This window comes from Cyprinus carpio, chromosome A8, assembly GCF_018340385.1.
Source record: "Cyprinus carpio isolate SPL01 chromosome A8, ASM1834038v1, whole genome shotgun sequence".
Classification (NCBI taxonomy): domain Eukaryota; kingdom Metazoa; phylum Chordata; class Actinopteri; order Cypriniformes; family Cyprinidae; genus Cyprinus; species Cyprinus carpio.
Genome location: NC_056579.1, coordinates 6,878,302 through 6,901,632, shown reverse-complemented (window position 1 = coordinate 6,901,632; position 23,331 = coordinate 6,878,302). Strand labels below are relative to the sequence as shown.

Below are 23,331 nucleotides of genomic sequence, written 5' to 3'. Positions count from 1 at the left end.
CGTAGCAACGGTAACTAAGGGGGCGAATCTTTACGAAGCATCAATTATTTGTTTGAAGGTTAAAAAAATAATAATAATATATATATATATATATATATATATATATATATATATATATATATATATATATATATATATATATATATACCCTATTTATATATATATATATATATATATATATATATATATATATATATATATATATATATATATATATATATATATATACATATATATATTTCTTATTTGTACTTTAAACCGAGCTGCTGCCCGAATTCATTAATGTTGTTAATCCTGAAAATGCAACTGCAATAATGCATATTTTGATTTTAAATTTTGCATTTTAGTTTTATTTAAACTAATGTTAAAATGAAAGTGGAAATTAAATGTTTCATTTACACAATTAAAAGATATTGCAATAAAAGGTTGCTGCTGGGTTGCATATTGCGTAAGATGCCATTTAGGCAATTATTTAAGGCTATTCAATTTGTTAGGGTATTATTATTATAAGAAATGTTGTTGTCAATTATGTTTAATTGGTTTCCCTTTAAAATCGGCCTGATAACAGTGTTTCTGGTGGTATTGTGCAGATAGCTATTCACATATTTTCAACCTGTTGACAACGGACCACAAGTCTAAGCGCATTCATGGAGCGCAGTGACCGTCGAGCCTCCAGGTGGCGCTAAATGAAACGCTGTAACTGTGTCGCGGCGGCTTGAGAAGAAGGGCGAGCAACATCCAGCAGGCTGGTGCGGGAAAAGGTTGGTGGTATTACATTATATATTAGATTCGGTGCCTGAAAATGACTTCGACTAATAAAATGAGATGTTTAAGACGCTCTCCTCTATATCTGCTTTCATTGTTCAAATGACAGCATCCTATGCAAGCTTGAACGTAAATACAGTTACTCTCTGAAACAAGAGTGATTAGCAAAAATGCTAACGAGAATGTTTCTGAAAAGGAAAGATAGAATTAAAATGTTGCTACAATTTCAGAGTGTTCGCTTTTAACATGTTATTTTAGGAAATTTAGCCACGAGTCAAATGTTAAGCGTGCTAAGAACTAAGAAAACCAACATCAGGTGTGAATTTGTGTATTATATTTATATATAGTCAGATATACACAATTACAATCATATTGTGATTATTCAAATTTGTATCTTTCTATCTAATATACACTACCGGTCAAAAGTTTGGGATCAGTAAGACTTTTTTTTTTTTTTTTTTTTTTTTTTTTTTTTTTAATGAAGTCTCTTCTGCTCATTAAGGCTGCGTTTATTTGATCAAAAATACAGAAAAAAACAGTGATCTTGCAAAATGATATTACAATATAAAATAATAGTTTCTATTTTAAAATCATTTAAAATGTAATTTATTTCTGTGATGCAAAGCTGAATTTCCATCAGCCATTACTTCAGTATAAAGTGTCACATGATCCTTAAGAACTCATTCTAATATGCTGATTCATTATTAGAATTATCAATGTTGGCAACAGCTGTGCTGCCAAATATTTTTTTTTTTTGAAATTGCGATACTTTTTTCAGGATTCTTTGAATAAAAAGTTTAAAAGAACAGCATTTATTCAAAATATAAATCTTTTCTATCACTTCTTAACAATTTAACACATCCTTGCTGAATAAAAGATTTAATTTCTTTCAAAAAAAAAGAGAAAGAATAAAAATTTACTGAACCCAAACTTTTGAACTGTAGTGAATATTGTTAGAAAAGATTTATATTTTAAACAAATGCTCTTCTTTTTAACTTTTTATTCATCAAAGAATCTTGAAAAAAAGTATCACCGGCTCCAGAAAAATATTAAGTAGCAAAATAGTTTCTAGCACTGATAATAAATCAGAATATTAGAATGATTTCTGAAGGATCATGTGACACTGAAGGCTGGAGTAATGATGCTGAAAATTCAGCTTTGCATCACAGGAATAAATTAGATTTTAATGTATATTAAAATAGAAAAACTGTATTTTACATCATAATAATATTTCACAGTATTACATTTTTCCTGTTTTTGTATCAAATAAATGCAGCCTTGATGAGCATAACAAACTCCTGTAAAAAAAAACAAAAAAAAAACATTATAAATCGTTCTGATCCCAAACTTTTGAACAGTTGTGTGTGTGTGTGTGTGTGTGTATATATATATATATATATATATATATATATATATATATATATATATATATATATATATAAAAAACATTATAAATCGTTCTGATCCCAAACTTTTGAACAGTTGTGTGTGTGTGTGTATATATATATATATATATATATATATATATATATAGAGAGAGAGAGAGAGAGAGATACTTGCATACATATAGACAGTTTTTAATTGATCACATTTCTTTCTCTTTGCTAATGAAGCAGCAACTGTTTTCCTGAATTTCATTCTTTTTTGGAAGTACTTTAATAGAAATATTTGGAGTTGAACTCTGTCCATTAATGCCAGATTATGTTAATACTGTGAGAACAAGGGCCTTCTAAATCCCTTTTTTTTCCCCATTATTTAAGGTCTGTATTTAACTGTGAAATGTATTACTCATGCAGAAATTGTATTACTCGTGCATGAATGGAACACTGTGTATCAGAAGATGCTCAAAACCCAATAGAGAGCCCAAAAACATCTAGTCCTAAATAAATATTATGATTCAGCCTCATGATTAGCAAGTGTTTGGTCCTTGTCTTTCTCTCGTTAGAATTTGTTTGTACACTACACGTTAATGTCCTGTGTGATCGCAACAGATATTCTGACACTTTCAATATGGTCTTCATCTCAACCTCACCTCTGCAGGGAAGTCCCAGGAATGCCGAAGAAATTCCAGGGTGAGAATTCCAAATCGGCCACCGCGAGGGCTCGGAAGGCTGAGGCCAAAGCAGTCGCTGATGCACGCAAACAGAAGGAGCTGGAGGACGCGCTCTGGCAAGAAACTGACAAACATGTCATGAAGAAAGAGCAGAGGAGGGTAGGACTAATTACTTGGTTTAACAACTTATGTCCTTAAGAAGAGGGAAAGTGATCTTTCGTTAGGGTCAAATGATAATGATGATCCAGCAGGCCTTTGATATATGTCATGAAATGTACCATTACTGTGATTAGATTTTTGTCTCCAGCATCCACCTCTAATTGGCAGAGAAATACAGTACAACAGTTCCTAGTATTAACACAAGGTGGCAGTAAAGATCTTCCTCTCTATAGATCAGTTCCTTCATAGCATTTAAGAAAGTTTGACAATGAAATTGTTCTAAATGAAGTAGTTAGTAGTACCTGGTGAGAGATTGCTATCCATTAGAAGTCACAGGAAAATAACATTCTGACAAAGCTAGTTGGCACCATAAGAATAAGAACACCCTTCACCTGTGACTAGACTGGGCTGCATTTCTCAAAAGTATTTTGAACTAAGTTGATCGTAGAGACCATTGGTGGCAGTGGATCAACAATCTACTTAGGCTTATGATGCTTTTGGGGAACGCGGCCCTGAACTGTGATATCAGCATATAAGGAAAATATAAGATATATGTAACAAAGAAAAAAGTCATTTTGAGTTCTCCATATAAGAAAAAGTCATTTTGAGTTCTTTAAAATCGAAATGGCTAACTGTAGAAATATCCATTATGAAATAATAAAATATTTTGCGTTTATAAACTAAATTTTAAAAATTTGGTGTTAGTAGCAAAAAATTTTTTAAGCCTCTTATGTGCACAAAGGCTGCATTTATTATAAAAAACACAATAAATGTAACGTGTGAAATATTATTCAATTGAACATAATTGTTTTCTATTTTAATGTATTTTAAAATGATTACTCCAGTCTTCAGAGTCACATGATCCTTCTGAAATCATTCTAATATGCTGATTTGGTGCTTGAGAAACATTTCTTATTATTATCAATGTTGAAAACAGTTATACTGCTTAATACTTTTGTGGAAACCATAATACTTTTTTTTAATTTTTTTAATTCTTTGATGAATAGAAAGTTCAAAAGTATGCCATTTACTGTCTTTTAAAAACAAATATATTGTAACATTAAAAATGCATTTATTCTCACTTTTGATCAATTTAATTCATCCAATGCTGAGTGTTTATTGCTTGGAGAAAAAGATGCTACTAGTACCCATGTTAACCAGACTGGAACTAATTGACATGATATGGAATTGTTTTTGAATTCTGTACTAAATGTACAGAAAATTGATTCCCTCCACGCCCATGTTTTTCATGATGTTGTCTAACATTCCCGCTGTTGGCTGCTAATCTTGTATCTAAATGACACAGCTGTCTTCCTCGCTAAAGCAGCAGACATGTGAGTCTGAGTAGCACACAATAGATTAATACATTGCAAGTCAGGTTTAGGGTTGCTCAGGAAATGAGGTCCCCACGAGCAAAATGAAAGCCGAAGCCGACTGGGTTAAAGTAACACCGGCACCCAAGTTCTGATATCCTCTATCAATTATGCCGCATATTGATGAGTGTTCGTTGTCAGTAATGGAGCTTGATTTTGAAATTAGGCCTGGATGAGGTCCATGGATGAATGTATTGACTGATATGCAGTGATTGGCTGTTTATTATGTCTACTAAGTTCAGTGTCTGTAAACCAGATGGCAACTGATTTACATGTAATAAGGTTTTAGTGTTAAACAAAATGCTGGTCAATATATTAACTGCCCTGTCATAATTACATACAAAATCTTAAAGCAATAGTTCACAAAAATGAAAATAATTTAAGTTAATAATAAATGAAACAATTAATTTCAAGAACTGAGTCAGCAGCACAATGCAATGCAGCCTGCAAATGTGTAAAAGAAATAGTTCACCCAAAAATAAATAATATTTTGTCATAATTTACTTACCTTCATCTCGTTCAAAACCTGTATGACTTTTTCTTCTGTGGAACACAAAAGAAGATATTCTGACAAATGTCTCAGTCATTTTTTTTTTTTCATTCAGTAAGTCTTCTGGGTTTAATGTTGATTTGGACCCCTTCAACTTATTGTATCGATAAAAATAACTGTTCTTTGTTCTGCAGAAAGACAGACAATCAAACAGGTTTGGAATGAGATTAGGGTGAGTAAATGATGCCAGAATATTTTTATTGTTGGGTGAACTACACACTTGCATGCTGCACTGCATCACACTGACTCAGTTCTTGCCTTAATTTTCCCCAGAAATGAAAACTGTCAAATTTCCTCACCCTTATGTTGTTTTAAACTGGTCTGACTTAATGTAAAAGATATTTTGAAGTATTTTTGTCACCAAACAGTTTTGGTTTCCATTGTCTTCCATCATATGGGCAAAAAATACAATGGAAGACAGTGGGAACTGAAACTGTTTGGTTATCAGTATTATTCAAAATTCTGTGTTCCACAGAAGAAAGAAATGCACACAGGTTGTAAACAACATGAGGGTGAGTAAATGTTAACAATTATCATTTTTGGCTAAACTATCTCTTTAGATATTATTGGGAACAAGCTTACAGCAAAGTGCCATATAAATATATCTCCTGAATAAAAACTCATTTATTTTAACATTTTAATTATTCGAATATATTTTGGTAGTCTAAATATTTGAAAGGTCTCTGGTGGCCATTTGTGCCTTTTCTCCCTCCCTGGCTCTCTCCTGCCTCTGTTTCATACATTATTGAGCTAGTGTTGGCATATGTACTGAGCGTCCGCAATGCTGGCATGATGTGCCTGACTAGTTGGTAAGGAGCTCTGGTAAAGAGCCTCACACCCTGTTCCTTTCCTCCTGTTTCCTCCCATCGCTGCCATCTGATCCCCGCCGGCCTATCAGACCCATGCTGCTGTTATCCTACTGCAGCCATTCTGCTAATTATACCTCATGTCACTGGGGCGGCTGTGTGTGTTCAAGCAAGCTCACCTGCACTGGAAACACACTGATTTATCCTTTACATCTTCTAAAGATCAGCCACCGCCTGAGACTTGGTGAAGATCGGGCTCAACGAATATAATTTATCACTGGTAGGTATGTGAAAATGTCAAGAGAGAGGAGCGTATTTTGGTTTGCTCTTGAGCGCGGCCTGTCGTGCGGCTTATCTGTCACACGAATGACATTTCAGCCTCTGCTCGACATCTGAAGGTGTCATCTCATTATGCGTATCTCCTTACTGTTGTGTCACCATTTCTGCGGATGTTATCAACAGGAAGGTGGCTGGGTGGTGGTTAGGATGTGGACAGTTAAGACCATGTCTGATCCTAGTAACCATTACTTACCCACCGCGCTGACACAGAGTGACTCTGAGCGCGCAGGAGGCATCTCTAATTTCTTTACTCTACTCTGCAGTTTACACTTACATTTGCTTAATGACCATCAGGCTGCCTTGATAACATCAGTCCAGTTGTAATTTAAAAGAGTGTGTGTGTGCGTGCTTGCTTGTACAGGATGATAAGGAGAAAAAGCGTTTGGAGGCTCTGGAGAGGAAGAGAGAAAACCAAAGGCTCTTTGAGGAAGAAGTTGCCAAGATAAAGGGGAAACAGACAAAAGAAGCCCCCGGTAAAGTGACTCGAGCCCAGATTGAGGAGAACCTACAAAGCGAGCAAAATGTTAAGGAAACTAAGGAAAAAGGTAAGGCCAAATCCAGTCCAATGACTTGGATGTAGAGTGCTGCCTACGTAGGTAACATGCTAACCATCACAAAACCTCATAAGTGACTGATTTATATGCTTTTAGCGACCTTGTGTGTCACACAAAAAGCCCTTTATTTATATATATATATATATATATATATATATATATATATATATATATATATATATATATATATATATATATATATATATATATATATATATAAAAATCTGCATGTTTATAAACTAAAGCCCTAACACTAAAAAACTTTTTTTACATATTTGATACCATGTTTTATTGTTATAGTGTTTGTTTGTCACACTGTATCATTCCAGAGCTTAAAGAAACCCTGACAACTTAAAGTCCCAGTGAAATGTAATTCATATAGTGGTGTACATTTGAATAAAAACAGATTATCGCAAAATAAAAAAATGACGAGCAGGGACAATCCATTGGATGGAGGCGGATCTGATTGCGTGCTTGCGATTGATTTTAAGAAAGGGGCGGGGTTTAAGTTGAAAGAATTAAGTCGATGTATGCTGGACATTATAATTTCTGTCCAGCATACATCACCAGAGAGTCAAAAATAAATAAATAAAATAAAAAATTAGATGCATGCATTGGAGAGTTGTTCACATTGTAACATCTGCATTTGGAGAATAAATACAGTGAATTTTCATTTCACATTAGGCACGATTTGCTTCGGGAGTCACACTTGCTGGTCAAAATTCATACTAATACAGTGCACACTGTATGCATTTTGCATAAATAAAACAAGATGCCCTTATTTTCACACTAAGCATATAAGTGTCTTTTATTTTATTGTTTTGTATAGGCCTTTTCAGTTTTCTCATTTAGTCTTGTGTATCCTTTCAAATCTACAGAGAAAAGCCACTTGGAGATGCCGCTTGAGGAGAACATCAATCAGATAGTTCCAGAAGAAGGCACGATGGAGGCCCGAACCATTGAGGATGCCATCGCAGTTCTCAGGTATCCTGTTTTCTAGGATACCTTCTAATAAAACCTTTTTGGAGTGATAAGGAGACTCTGTTGTTCTACAAATATTAAAAAGATCTACATTTGTTGGTCACAGTTCTCCGATGTCTCATAGGGTACAACAAAAAGCCTAATAATTATCATTTTAGATGCCTTGAATTTTAAGGTGGAAAATAGGAATCATAATACACCTAATGTGATTATTAAACTTCAAAAGCCTATGATTTAATTAAGTGCTACACATTCAAAGTAAAAACGTGGTGCTGTTACATGTTCTACAGGTTTGCTGTTTCAGAGCAGTTTGCAATAAATGAATACCAGCCATTTATTTATTTTTTTACACAAGCAATTAGTTGTGATTTACTGTTGATGAATTATGGGAAAGTTTTTATATTGGAATTTGTTGTAGATTGAGGTAAGAGTGCATACTTTTTTTTTCTCCCTCTACTTTTTGAATGAGCATCTGGAAGTATAAAGAAAAGACATTTCAAAGTAAGGGTCCTTGTGTATGCATGGTGTTATTATTATTATTTTTTTTTCTGGTTATTGATTACAGAATAAACTGGCATTTATTTACGTGTAAACCCTTCTGACTTCTCTTTGGGCCTCCCCGTCACAAGAAGGAAAGGCTAAGAACATCATTTAACACAATTCACTATATAGATTTGAATAGTATTGGCATAATAATCTGTTTATTGCCTTTCTTTAAAGCTAGATGTGGTTCACCATTTGGTTCATGCTTGTTTTTCAGCACTAAGGAAGACCTGGATCGACACCCTGAGCGCCGCATGAAAGCTGCCTACGCTGCGTTTGAAGAAGCAAACATGGCACGCCTTAAAATGGAGAACCCCAATATGCGACTTTCCCAGCTAAAACAACAGCTCAAGAAGGAGTGGACAAAGTCTCCGGAAAACCCCCTCAACCAACGTGTGGCCGCCTACAACTCCAAGTAAACCAACACAAGAGCGCTTAAAGTCTGACCCTTGGCGCAGATCCTAACAAATACAAAAAGGAACCACGATTAAAATCGGACACAAAATTTACAGCTGATCTATTCGCACCCCTCACAGACAAACTTGGATTATTTAACTAATTATTCAATAAATGTCTGATGATGTATGAACAGAATACAACTTAATTCGCTTATCTGCTAGACAATGGCCTATCAAGAGCTGCTGGGAAGTTTCTAGGTTTGGTTTTTAGTGAACGCAGAGTGGATTCTCAACTAGCACACCTTTCCTCCACATAACATGTTTTACTGCTGTGTTGAGTTCATTTATTAATGTCTTCATCTAATATGCAGAACATGACCTGAAGTGTGGTTAACCTGAGGCAAGTTTTTATTTTTTTATTTAGTGTCTGTGTGATGATCATTAGGGTTCAGCTTCTGGTTTGATATTTATGGAGAAGAGAAAGGTGATCTGATAATTGCTCTAAATTAAGATGATATGGATAGAGATTTGTCTGCTTGATTGATCTTACATGGCTTTTTGTTATGAAAATGCACTTTGGACCTGGTATGGAACACTGTCTCCACATCCCAAAGGCGAGTGGACTAATAGCCGTTGGATTGTGTCAAGCAGTGCGAACACACTCTGGTCTGTGCTTCGCATCTGTGGAGGAGTACAAACACTCTCTGTGGCTCTTGGAAAAAAATTCAAATAAAAAGAAGAAACAGCTTTTATTACATTTGCTGATGTTTTCCTTTAAAAGAAATGTCCTTGTATGATGCAAAGCAGTTGTAGCTCCAGTTTACTTTCTTTTTTGGTCTCTTATTTCATTTATTTTTCATGTTTGTATTGTTGACTGCATTTGTCAAGCTGAACTCAACTCTGATACCCAAGTTATTGTAAGAAGAAAAAAAAAAGATAAAACAAACCAACATTTGGTTCCAAACTAGCCAATAAGTCACACCAAATGATGGATGGATCACAGTTTAACTCACTCTACCTCTATCTCTCAACCTCTCTCTCTCTCTCTCTCTCTCTATATATATATATATATATATATATATATATAACTCTCTCTCTCTCTCTCTCTCTCTCTCTCTCTCTCTCTCTCTCTCTATCTATATATATATATATATATATATATATATATATATATATATAAGCATTTTACATGGCACATTTACTTTAAATATTAACATTTATTTAATAAATTAATTTTATATTTTAATTGATATTTAATTTGTCTAATATATATTTTAATTATATAATATTTAATTGTTTTTAATATTTTAATAGTTTGACCCCTAAAATTGACTCTTTATTGCAGGTCTTATTTTGCATGAAAACTGCTAACCCATGATGATATTTTTCCCTCATTCAACCACATTAAAAGGTTCTTGCAGCTTGCGTGATACTTCAGATATACTGAAGGTAGATTCGCTTTTAATAACGTTTCTGCAGGTACACCATCGATGAACATAAATGGTCACTGACCCCTGTGGGACGTTCCGGAAAGAAAGGAAATTAGCCTGCAGGCTGGATAATTCCCAGTGGCCACCTTTATCCTCTGCAGGAACGCTCTTTAGCACTTAAGGTAATTTATGGCCATAATGTGTCATCAAGAAGCGTCAAAGTAAAAGAACTGTAGGTCATCATGAGATCATGCTATAACCTCGCAATAACCTCCCATTTACTTACCTTCCATTAAAACACTTCTCCCACACAGAATGTTTTAATGAATGTGTCCTTTTCATAACTTTGACATAACTGCCTGTAAAACAATAATAATGGCAATATTTGAAGACCTCAAATACAATTGTGAAACAATAGTGGATTGATCAACCTAAATATCTCAGAGCGAGGGGGTTTTAAAGCAAAGCTATTACTCGCATAAGAATGCCGTTTTATTTTTAAACCTATTTGCACATTATTAGTTGTGACCCACTGAGAATGTTAATTAAAAAACATCCCCTTCCTGCACTCAAGGGCAGTGACTATATTTGGCTAATCTTTATTAACAGCACTGGTTCATCGTGATCATCTGATCAAGATCGCTTTAGAGACCGGCTTCTTAAGTGCAAAATTCTTTGCTGAATGAGTGGTCTTCTCGCAAGATCAAACTGAATAAAATAGCTGATACGACCACGCAGCATGATGAATCTAAGAGGAAGAGACCCTGCTGTCTTAGAGAGCATCAGGCCTAAAATAGCACGTAGTTCCCTTATCTGCAGAGTCTCCAAGCATCACTGATTGATGACGGCCCGCATTTGTCTACCACAAAATGCAAAGTCTGCCATTATTCATTCTAGATCGGGGTAGTCAATGAACGAATCTGTGGCATTGAAAATGTTACCTGCCTTTGCAGCACAAAATGCTGAAGAACATTATCAGGTTTTGTTTAAGTGATACTGAATTCTACTCATTAACACCAAAACTAGGAAATTCAGTTTAACTTCAGTTGCTTTGAAATATTTGTAATGATTTTTACATTTAAAAATAAAATGATAATAATAACTTGCTTAGAAAAATACATTAAAATGCTTAGCAGATGTTGTTTGTTTTAATTTAAAACGCAAAAAAAAAAAAAAAAATACAAATTAATTAGTGGAATTTTTTGTTTCGTTTTTTCCACATTTTGTGCCATAACCCTCTAACATTGTTAAATCATTTAATGATAAACATTAACCAAAACTAATAAATAATTTTATCATAACAATTATTGGTTTAGAAAAATGCTGAACATTTTATTTTATTTTTATTTTAAAAAAGACAAATGCAAAACAAGCGATTTAATTATTATTATTATTTTATTTATTTTTTTGTATACTTTTAGACCCCACTGTGTTTTTATTTCTGCATTTTGTATCATGTCCTATTCACATATTTAGTGACAAACAGCCACTGTTTTATTTAAAAAAAAAAAATAGATATAAAAATATATTAGAAAAATGAGAAAAAGATAGATAGGACCTTTGGGCCCCACTGTATTTTTCCACATTGTGTCTTTCTAAATTATTTAGTGACAAACATTAACCAAAATGACAATTCATTTGTTTGTTTTTTTACAATTAAGAATAAAATTAGGAGAAAAAAAAATTGAAAATTGCAAACCAGAAGCATTTTAATCATTCACCCTTTTTTAGAAGACTTTTGGACCCCTAAAATATTTTCCCACATTTTATACTGTGTCCCTCTAGCATTGCTACATACTTTAATGACACACATTGACCAAATATATCCCTCTGTCAATCTAAAATCAACCCTCTACACTGCAGTCTTAAACTGAAGCTTGAATTGAGGACCATACATGCACTTCAACGCACTGAACCCTGCTGGTTGTATACATGTACATCTCACCTATCCATGTTTCCGTCCAACACTTGGTGTGATGTGTGTTGCTCTTTTATCTGAGCTGCCTCTGTGGCGGGAAAGATAAGAGGGTTTGGGAAGGCCTTTGAACTGCTGAGCATCAATCGCAGATTTCTCTCCCCTCTATTTCCTCATCTGCGGACCTCAATGTATTCGACTACCTCAGCCAACCCGAGCAGTGGACGCAATAATGATACCCGACACTTACAGCAGAAAGTGGCGTGGTGTGTGCAACATATAGTGTCTTGCTGTCCTTCTGTCTCTCTGTGCTGCTTGTTTCTTTGTCTCCTTATCCATTTGCATGCCAACCCTTATCAAGCTGGGCTGTCCTTTCTTCAGCCTGCATCCTAATTATGCGTCTCAAAGAGAGACCGGCCGGCCCCCTACATCTGACAAGCGTCTGAGGAAAAAGCTGCATGTCTGATGACTAAATCCTGTTTTCTCGGAAAAGCGCCCATCACTCAAACCTCACGTATGTTAGGGGACCCAAGTCTAACATGCTCGCCGAAGGAAATGAGGATGCTGCTTTAAGGTAAGGATGATGCTGTTTAAAATTATTAATGCTTTTATATCTATATGTCAGATTCTTATGCTTTTTAAAAATCTTGTATGCAGAGATTAAGCCTTTTGGAAAGTTCATTCAGCAAATACAGGTCTAATCAACAGGTGTCATTCCTGAGTAAATGCAAGAAAATAATATGACATTTCTGAGTCAATATTGTACAGTATGTTTATAAACATTTTAGGCATTATGCCTTAAGATTTTACTCCTATTTCAGTTTTAACTAACTGTTTGCTCAAAGATGATTATCATACTGTATTCACGGACAGCTGTGTTTGATTGTACATGACGCATGGGAAAAATATCCTTTATTTTTATGACACACAAGCCTCTCACTCTTTTATGTTGTTTAAATATCCATTTTGATCTGTTTTATGGCTTGGAGGGAGATATTTAATCACAATTTACCTCAAAATTGTGTTTATAAAGGGCCAGAGTGTTGTTGAGGGTGTTATGGTCTGTTTGTTTTATATGTATTGTAAATGGCTAAGGTGTCATCCCACAAATTAGCGTGAAATCTCTTTCCCGCTGCCCAAACCCCCCGTCAAGGGTAAAGTAATGAACACTCATCTGCTTGTGACAGGGCCTCTCCATCTTTCTCTTGCTGTTAGACAGGAACATGCGTTTCTTCATACAAAAGAGCATCTGCAATGGCAACATAGTTAATGCAAATGGAAAATCGACACAGGAACAACCATTTTGCAATGTTTTTTATGAGCCGTTCTCAGAAATATATTAATCAGTTTGATTGGCTGACTTGAGATTAACACATTTTAAGTGTTCAAATTGACTCTATATCAATTTAATTTAAACTGGGATATTTTTCCCATTCTGAAACTGAATATAACAGTTACTTTCCATTTACAGACATTTATGCTTTATGCAAATGAATCTGATTTAACACAAACCGCGCTAGTGTATTTATGAATATTGATTGTTGCCGTCTCACGCCGCTGATCTTGAGGCAGTGTTGCTTTTCTTCAGGCCTGTATTTTTTCTAAGAAAATGATCCAAGATCAGCAGAAAGGCAGTTAAAGGTAAAAAATCTATATTTAGAGTGTGTGTAACTTCCTGTGGGCAAGAAGTTCGAATGCAGTTTAATGAACAGGTGGAGGAGATATATAAATAATGCACACTGAGAGGCCTTTATATAAGAGCTGTCAGCTTGATTGCTAAAAGAATTACTTATGTTCGCACTCTTGTACAGGTTAAAATAGAAAACAGATGGCCCTTCTGTTGTAAAAGTGATACCAGGATATTAAATACCTGATAGCCCATAAAATTGCTCTGTTTGTATGGTGTGCTGTTTCCAGGCCCTGAGTGGTTTTACAAATTACAATCTGGTCCCTCCGACGAGGTTGGATTCTGATGTCAAGACTACAGAAATGTGTTGAGATTGTTTCATTTAATTTAACAAAAAATGATTGTAGACAGTTCTACAGATTCTGTCTGCTGAAAATGACATGTAGTTAACACCTTACAATCAGGTTCAGTTTGTTTACATTAGTTAATGCATTAAGTATCATGAACTACCAAAGAACATTTTTAATGACATTTATTAATCTTGATTTATTAACAAACTATAATATACTGTATGCATTAACTAATGTTAACTTTTATAACTTTAAGTGATGTAATTGTATTAGTATGTGCAGAAATGAACCAAGAAATAATCAGTTCTAAGTATTTCAGAAACAAACGTAACGTATTATACAATGTCACATTGGGGTCATGTCAGCAGGCAATCCAACACACATACGTTTCTGAACATGGATTGGGAAAGGGGAATTAGGGGAATTAATAATTCATGTGGTTGTAAGCAACATTGCCTCCAAAACCAACAAGCAAATGATACTTCATTCTGCCCAGGAACCCATACAGGTGTCCAGAACTAATTACTTAATGAAAAAGATCAAATTACCAGCTTTCTTCATCTGTGCCCCAGATCCACTCCGAAGTTCAACTCCAAACTTTGGCATCACCCTCTCTGACATCAGCACTCAATCCTGTGAAAACCGACACTACTATCCTGAAATCGAAACAACTTTACTCTTGGGTTTCAAGGCTTTTTGAATATTGGTTTAGGTGCATGTGCTGACAGAAGGAATAAAACTGAATACTAGCATAGCCTACTGTTTGAGAACAGGCAGATTTCATTTAAACTGATGTCTATTTATTCTCTGATCTTTCTGCAGGTCACTTGGAGATGCTTGATAACCTGGCCGTCAACTCACAGAGTTATAACAAATTGTATTTTTTTTTAAACAACTTACAGAAATATTAGGCCTATTATTATTGTAGATATGTTTTCAGCATTATATAGTAAGATTTTTATTTCCATCTTTTTAACTGATTACAACTGGTCATTTCTGCACATAATCTTATGTTATTAAAATGGCCAAACCTTAGTTGCCGATGCAAAACACCTCAAATGTCACTTACTGCGTGGACAGTTCACCTTGACCAGCCATGAGTACAATGGTGCCAGATCAGGTCTGTGATTTCAGTTTTTCTCCAATTCCTGAGCCACCTTTACTGAGGATCAAACCGGCAGGATTTGTGTTAGCAACCTAGATCCTTCACCATGAAGCCATCACTCCCTCATAAGGAAACAGACGGGGGCCATGGACGACGACTTTAAATTATTTGAAAAAGTATTAGATTTTTACAAAATCGGTTTTGGTTCCTCTTGCGCACACAAACTGTAATCTGGCGATATTTAGCTAAATGCCAATTATCTTAAAAATTATTTTTGAACAAACACTAATGTTTTCAGTGGAATTTAAATCTTAAAGAATAGGCCTGCTTCTCGCCCTTCACACACACATCGCCCGAATCTGACCGCAATGGAAGTGCTCGAGGGGCTTGCTGTTGCTATGGTTACACTCTCAGGCGAACATAACTTTTATTTGTTAGCGTTTGTTCGTTAAACCCGCAGTTATATGAAAAATGTATTTGAACTAAGACGCCCCATCCTTTTGTCTCGTTTTCCTTTAGGGGGGTTCAAGCCTTTATTCGGGGAGTCTGCTTTCCCCACACCCACCTCAATTCGCAACCGCGTTCTGTGCACTTTTCTTAATATACTCATTCATATTAACACTTCGAGTGTCACATGAAGGCGGGGCTCCCTGTAACTCCATAGTGACGTGATGAGGCTTGTCTTGGTTAAACCTACCAATGAAACAGGCCTTCTTGACTCCACCGGGGCTGCGCGCAGCGAAAGGGTGCCGGATCATTGCAACGCAAAGCGGCACTCCGCCGCAGGTGAGGCGGGGATGCAGCATCGCTACTCGGGAGCCGTCCATCAGCACCACCACCAACAACAAAACACGGAGCACAGGGGTGGCCCTGGTCAGACCGCACACCCCTTGCCAAAACAGAGCCAAGAGCACCTTCCCAGCCCTTTCAGTCAGGAAGCACCGGTCAAAAGCCAAGGGATCAACCCAAGTCTCGCAGACCGTTCCAAACCCTCCCTAAGTCGGCAGCAGAGTGTTGGAGGGGCTGCCAAAACTGCGAATTGCCAACAAGATCATTGTTCGTGCAGCTGCGGATTGCAAGAGCATCAACAGCTGTTGCAGCAGCAGCAGCACCACCATCACAACCCTCCACCTTCCCTCCAGCTACAGGTTCAGCAGCAGCGGCTGCTGAGGAGCAGCCTGCCCAACTGCTGCGTGAGGGGATCCGGGGAGCTGAGAAGCCAGCAGCCGGCTTTGCTGCTGCAGCACCGTGACAACGACAGCTTGAGATCAGGCGAGCCGCGTAATCTAGCTCATCACGCCCGTGCGTGGACGCCTGATAGATGCCAGGGAGCCAGGAACTCCGTTTCGCCGCGGAGTAAAAGCAGCCCGCTGTCATCTGACAGTCGCCTGTGGCTCGAGGAGAATAAACACAGACACGAAGGCTATAAGGTAAGCCTGCATACACCGACTCGTTCGTGCGCATGAAATACGCATCGTTTATATATGCACTCTGAAGTTTATGCTTAACAGGTGGCCGGTTTTTATCAATGCACCCTATTACGCAGGCAGCGCAGTACTGGGAGGTCATGCTTGAAATCGTTTGCCATTTTTAACACCAAATTTCGGCCGTGTAGATGCATAGGGCTGCTTTGTAGTTGCTATTGGTATTCGTGTTAACCTCGAAAGCATGGAAGGAAAGAACAGGCGGGGGTGCTTGCAACAGGCTGTCCATGATTCCCATGATGGCGTTTAATAGTAAGTAAGCATTATGAAGCATTCATTCATTCCTACACCTGCATCATTCGTATGTAGTCTAACCCTGAATATTTCTACCTCATTATGTGAGTAATAGCTAAGCATTATTCTATCTATCTATCTATCTATCTATCTATCTATCTATCTATCTATCTATCTATCTATCTATCTATCTATCTATCTATCTATCTATCTGTCAGAGCATTTGTCGCCTGAAAGGACCGAGGGGCAAAAAAAGCAAGGCAGAAAGGCAAATCAGTGTCATTCATTCCTTGTGGGAGAGTCGACCCTGTTTCTGCCTCGCTGTTCCATTTTCTGCCTGTGCAAGCCAAGGGAAAGCCCCCCTGAGTGGCACTAACATGTACTTCAGGCCTGTATTATTCATGACGGGTTAGACATCACTGCCAGAACGGAGAGACATTATCAGTTTAGTTCACAATGCACAGCAGATGGAGGTAAAACCCATCAGTGATCTCTTCCCATGAAATCTCCCATAAGTCTTTCCCGTTGTTTGCGTCAGTGCCTGTTTCTTTCTCTGCTTGACTGGTTATTGTGTTTGACTGCATTGTGCTTGTTCTAAAAAAAAGTGATTGTTCTACCTGTGGCATTTGATTAATTTGTTATTTAATTCATTGTTTGATGCACAGCATTAGTAAGAAGTAAAATAACCCTGGGAGCTCAAAAACACGATTAGCTGTTTGTAGACAAATTAGCTGTTTTTAGACAAATCGGTCTTTTAGGAAAACCACATTTATGCAGAATTCTCTCCACAGGGGGTTATAGTTATGCAAATATTTACGCAGAGTTTACAGTTAGGCTTCTTCTTGATTGTGCATGAGAGGGAGTGAAAGCACTGGGATGTGCTGTGGATGTTGCGGGAATGACTGGTTCAGTGAGTGAGCAGGCAGAGGGGAGAATCTCCGGGTGTTGTTGCTCTGCAGCTGTTGTTCTGCTGCTTAATCAAGGGTAATTTGTGGAGAGTATAATTGGCTGAGCTCTCTTGTCTCTGTGTGTATTCGAACTGCAACAGGCCGAGGGCTCTGCAATACCTATATGGTATGTGTGTTTGTATCTACTGGAAGTCAGACTATGTCAAACCCTATTGCTGGGAAAGTATAGATTATTAAAGGAATAGTTCACGCACAAAAAAAAAAAAGAAAAATGGCTGAAAATGTGCTCACCCTCAGGTCATCCAAGATGTAGATGACTTTGTTTCTTCTTTGGAAAACATAGTTGGAGAAATTTAGCTTTTCATCACTGTCTCAACAAATGGATCCTCTGCAGTGAATGGGTGTTGTCAGAATGAGAGTTCAAACAGCTGATAAAAACATCCCGATAATCCACACGACTCTAATCAAACAATTAACGTCTTATGAAGCAAAAATCTGTGTGTTTATACTTGTAAACAAATCAAGATGTTTTAAATTTCAAACCAATGCTTCTGGCTGAAATACAAGTCCATTATTCATAATAACGCTTCCTCCAGTGAAAAAGTCGTTTCGCCCGAATCAAGAGAGAAATATGCATAGATCAAGCAGAGTTTACAAGCAGAAACATTTCTAAACAAATATGTCAGTGGATTTTGATATGTGAGGACAACAGGGGATGGACTTTTTCACCAAAGAAATAGTTTTATTATCAACTTCTATACAGAAACAGTGGATTAAAGTTAAAATGCCATAATGATAGATTAATTTGTTACAAACTCACAGCTTTTCGCTTCACAAGATGTTAATTGATGGACAGGAGTTATGTGGACTACTTGTGGATTATTATGATGTTTTTATCAGCTGTTTAGACTCTCATTCTGACGGCACCCATTCACTGCAGAGAATCATTCATTAAGCAAGTGTTGTGATACTAAAAAAAAGCAAACTCATAATCATCTTTGATGGCCTGACGCTGAGAGTGAGTACATTTTCAGCAAATTTTCATTTTTTGGGGGTGAACTATTCCTTTAATAAAATATGTTCTGAAACTAACATACTCAAGCATTGCTTTGAATTATTGATGCTACCAGTTAAAACACCTTATGCTATTTCAGGTATGATTTATCCATCTATTTTTAAATACCTGATCATTCTCATTTTCTATAATGTGATGATGACGGCGACAACAACAACAACAAAAAAAAAAAGATTTGAAATTACAAAAAGTGAAAATTGTACATTTATACATTATATACATTTAGGTACTAAGTGTTAGGTACTAATTCATATTAATTAATTAACAACAATTTAGGGTTTAGGGTAAGTTGAATAGGGTCAGTTGTAATTATGAATTTACTGTTATCACTAAAGTTAGTACATAAGGTGTAACAAGGACACTGTAAAATAAAGTGTTATCAAAAACTTTGATTTGGAAACCGTGTTCTTGATTCTGATGCTTTTGTTCTTGTTGTCTTTTAGCCCATGAAAGCCCCTGCAGTTATTTGTGTGATTGTGCACTAAATTTAACTAGGAAAACGATGAAAATGATGTTATGAAGTCAATTGCTTGAGGATGTAAAAGTCTTTTTAACCTATGATTCAGGAAACAGTTTTGCATGAGAAACATTGTAAAAATCTAGTTTATTGGCTACTTTTCATGATGCTGGAGTTGGCTGGACAATTTTTTTTCAGTATTCACAGTTTCAACTGCATTGTTAGGTTATAGCTAATTTGCTTGTTCCTAGGCCAACTGCTTGCTGCCTACAAGCTACCTTTTTTTTCAGAGATAAAGATGATAGATGATAAAATCATCCTCCATGCAAAAAAACAAACAAAAAAGTCAATTAGAAATGTAATAGGCATGATTTGAGTCATCATTCATGTCTGTATTACTGTTGCGGGATGAGTTGTTATGGGAGGAATAATGATATGTATGAGCAATAATAATAGTGAAATTGGTTTTTTTTTTCTTATTACATTGTTATATGTATATTGCTTATGAAGGGTTTAGGACTGGGTGTTCTTGTGATGCCATCAGCATTGCAGCTCTACACTCATTATTAAAATATTTAAGCCTAAATTTAATATTTATTTATTTGAATTGCATTTAGAATTTCAAACCATTTGGATTATGCAGTCATACAATAATATTCCCTAATAAAGGGAATGTTTTTGATACACAATAGCAAGGTTTATATATTTATCATAAATAGATCCGATTAGTTTCAATCTAATATTTTATATGCAATTCAATATTGGTACATACAGTCCCAACCACTAATATTGGCACCCTTGGTAAATATGAGTAAAGGTGGGTGTGAAAATAAATCTGCATTGTTTATCTTTTTGATCTTTCATTCAAAAAATTAACAAAATTCTAACTTATCATTGAAGTAAAACAATGGAAAGTGGAGGGAAAATCATATTATGAAATAACATTTTCTATAGGGTTCAGATCAGAGAACTGAGACGGCCATGGCAGAAGCTTCCTTTTGGCTCAGTGACACATTTTTGTGTTGATTTTGATGTTTGTTTTGGATCATTGATCTGATGGAAGATCCAACCCTTGCTTATTATAAGATTTCTAACAGAGGCAATCAGGTTTAGATTTTTTTTTATCTGTTGGTATTTGATAGGATCCATGATGCCAGTATCTGAACAAGATGTCCAGGACCTCCGGCTGAAAAATAGGCCTGCAACATTAAAGATCCAGCAGTATATTTAACTGTGGGCATGGGTAACTTTTTGTTATGGGTAACTTTATCTGGTGGGTTTGCTATCAAAAAGCTCTTTTTTAAATTTTATGTGACCATAGAAGCCAGTCCTGCTTGAAGACCCATTTATAACTGACAACTGAATATGCTGGAGTTTGTTTTTGGATGAGTGAAGAGGATTTTTCTTGAAACCTTCCCGAACAACATGATGTGATGTAGGAGCTGTGGAATTTTTTTTTTAATTGTTTTTTAGGCTTTTTGACCCCAAGACTCAATTAATATCTGCGATTCTCCAGCTGTGATCCTTGGAGAGTCTTTGGCCACTCAAACTCTCCTCCTCACCATGCATTAGGACGATATAGAAACACTTCTTCTTCCAGGCAGATTTGTAACATCTTTAGTTGACTGGATCTTCTTAATTATTGCCCAGATGGTGGAAATGGGGATTTTAAATGCTTTAGCTATTTTCTTACAGCCACTTTCTATTTTGTGAAGCTCAACAATCTTGTTCTGCACATCAGAAATAAATTATAATATAATACACTTATATATTAATCATAAAAATAACTTGGCCTTTGTGTTCCTCATATTTATAATCCTGTGGAATAGGAAGTCATGGCTGGAGAATTTCATGCTCATAGTCACCCTGGTGTGCTATTTTTTTTTTTTTTAAATATGAATGGGAATATACTTCAGAGATATCTTACTCATAAGAATTTCTAGGGGTGCCAATAATTGTGGCCAAAATGCATTGGGGAAAAACATTTATTTCATAATGTGAGTTTTCCTCTAATTTCAATTGTTTTACTTCAGTGATAGGTTAGAATTTAGTGAATTTTTTGAATTAAAGATCAAAAAGATTTATTTTCACAGCCACCTTTGCTCAAGTTTACCAAGGGTGCCAATATTAGTGGTTGGGACTGTATCTGAAATGTAGGCCTAAATATTTTCAGAGTTCAGAATGTTTAATCACATGGCATTTACAGCTCCTTTGATTGGCTCAAAAAGTTATGTGGTTGAGCAAAGATTGTAGATTTCTAATTGCAAACCCCCGATGGTCCTGCATCAGACAGGCAACTTTTATTGAAATGCTAACCAATAGCCTTCTCCAGTTATCATGGCTCAATCTACATAAAAATAATAACGGCTGAAACAAATCACATACAAATGTTTTTTTTTTATTTTGTCTCTTATATCGAACAGGCCCTGAGGTGCAATTTTTTCAACATGAGATGAGGGAAGATGTCTGGATGTAAAGATCACATTTTAATAGTGGAGAGCAGTTAGAAAAGATATTCTCGAATAGCAGGATCTGTAATCAGCTCTCATGTCTGCTGCAGACATTTCATTACAGGAAGAGACCTGAGGAACAGAGAGTCCGATGCCACATCTGAATGAGTTCAAATTCAATGTCAAAATAGATTTGCTAAATTGAATTTGTACAGACCAAAGCTTGCAGAGAGGGGAACGAAGGAGCAGGGGAGGGTGAAGTCTAAGGGCCCCGCTTTGACAGGCATAGAAGAGAATATTGGTTAATATGGAAAATTAGCAAAATGTGAAATTGTGAGGCTGAGACAATAAAAACGTCATTGCAACTTGGTACATTCTTAGCCTGTTGCATCAAAATGGAGATGAGCAGATGTTGTTTTTGTGAGTGATATATGATCAGTTTTGTAGATGTATCCCAAATCCGCATAAAAATGTTCTCCAACCGTGCAGCTGTGTATTTTAACTGACTCTTCAAGGTCATGCAAAGAATTTATATCTTTTGTTGTTACAGCAGCTGTGCTGTCATTTATGTTGGAAGTTACATTGTGGTGCATCCCATTGGAAAGAAAAATCACAAATGAGATCTCTGTAATATCCCAATTGTTTCTCTTGACAGCAGTGATTAAATAGAGAGCAAATGGAGACTTTTGCTTAAAAAATACAGTAATCAATGTACCTCCTCTAGAGTTTCAGAATAGATCAATGTCACTAACTGTGTGGGGATTTGCCAAGATACTGAAGCTTTGCAATCAAAAATAAGGGATTTCTCCATGTACAGTATTTATATTTGTAAAAAATGTGACTAGAACTTTGATCATTTGGAATATATTGGACTATACTGTCACTTTATATATATTTATACAGTCATGTGAAAAAGTAAGGACACCCTATTGAATTCCATGGTTTTCTGTATCAGGTCATAATAAAAAAAGTTATCTAGTCCTTGGCAGATCTTAAAATTGGAAAATAAAACCTCAGATGAACAACATCACATTACATATCACACTGTGTCATTATTTATTTAACAAAAATAAAGCCAAACTGGAAAAGCCATGTGTGACAAAGTTAGAACAACCTATGATACACTTGCCTGTAGATCCACTTTCAGCAGCAGTAACGTGAAGTAATAATTTTCTGTATGACTTCATAAGTCTCTCACATCGTTCTGGAGGAATTTTGGCTCACTATTCTTTACAACGTCTCTCGCCACAGCTTTTCGGTCAGGATGAGGTCTGGACTTTTTACTGGACTGCTGCAACACCTTGATTTCTCTTTTCAGCCGTTCTGTTGTAGATTTGCTGGTGTGCTTGAGATCAATGTCCTGTTGCATGACCCAATTTTGGCCCAACTTTAGCTGTCGGACGGATGGCCTCACCTCACAGTCTCTCACTTTTGACTCTAAAATACTTTGGTATATAGAGGAGTTCATGGTTGATTCAGTGACTGTGAGGTGCCCAGGTCCTGTGGCTACAAAACAAGCCCAAAATCTTCAGCCCTCCAGCAGCATGCGTGACTTTTTGTTTTGAGGTGTTTGTGCTGATATGCTCTTTAGGCTTTCACCAAACATGGCACTGTGCATTATGGCCAAACATCTCCACTTTGGTCTCGTCTGTTCAAAGGACTTTGTTCTAGAAGTCTTATGGTTTGTTCAGATACAACTTTGCGAACATTAAAAAAATAAATGTGTAAAATGAACATACTTATACTTAAGATGACAAAGTATTTTTCACAAATAA

General features: G+C 36.1%; 1 protein-coding gene and 1 pseudogene across 1 annotated transcript; both read left to right on the top strand.

The window, feature by feature from the left end:
- The first annotated feature begins 589 nt into the window (after positions 1 to 589).
- Positions 590 to 9,278, top strand: LOC109059030 (coiled-coil domain-containing protein 124). The gene is made up of 5 exons (XM_019076234.2): positions 590 to 761; positions 2,806 to 2,977; positions 6,407 to 6,590; positions 7,478 to 7,583; positions 8,341 to 9,278. The coding sequence occupies exons 2-5, from the start codon at positions 2,819 to 2,821 to the stop codon at positions 8,540 to 8,542; spliced, it is 651 nt and encodes a 216-aa protein (XP_018931779.1). The 5' UTR covers positions 590 to 761; positions 2,806 to 2,818; the 3' UTR covers positions 8,543 to 9,278.
- Positions 9,279 to 14,685: 5,407 nt separating this feature from the next.
- LOC109059029 overlaps positions 14,686 to 23,331 on the top strand; it is a 32,699-nt pseudogene continuing 24,053 nt past the window's right edge.

Coding starts and splice junctions, on each gene's coding strand:
- LOC109059030 (XM_019076234.2), top strand. CDS start 2,819: ATGCCGAAGAAATTCCAGGGTGAGAATTCCAAATCGGCCACCGCGAGG. Junction 2,978..6,406: donor TGAAGAAAGAGCAGAGGAGG/GTAGGACTAATT, acceptor TTGCTTGTACAG/GATGATAAGGAGAAAAAGCG. Junction 7,584..8,340: donor GATGCCATCGCAGTTCTCAG/GTATCCTGTTTT, acceptor CTTGTTTTTCAG/CACTAAGGAAGACCTGGATC.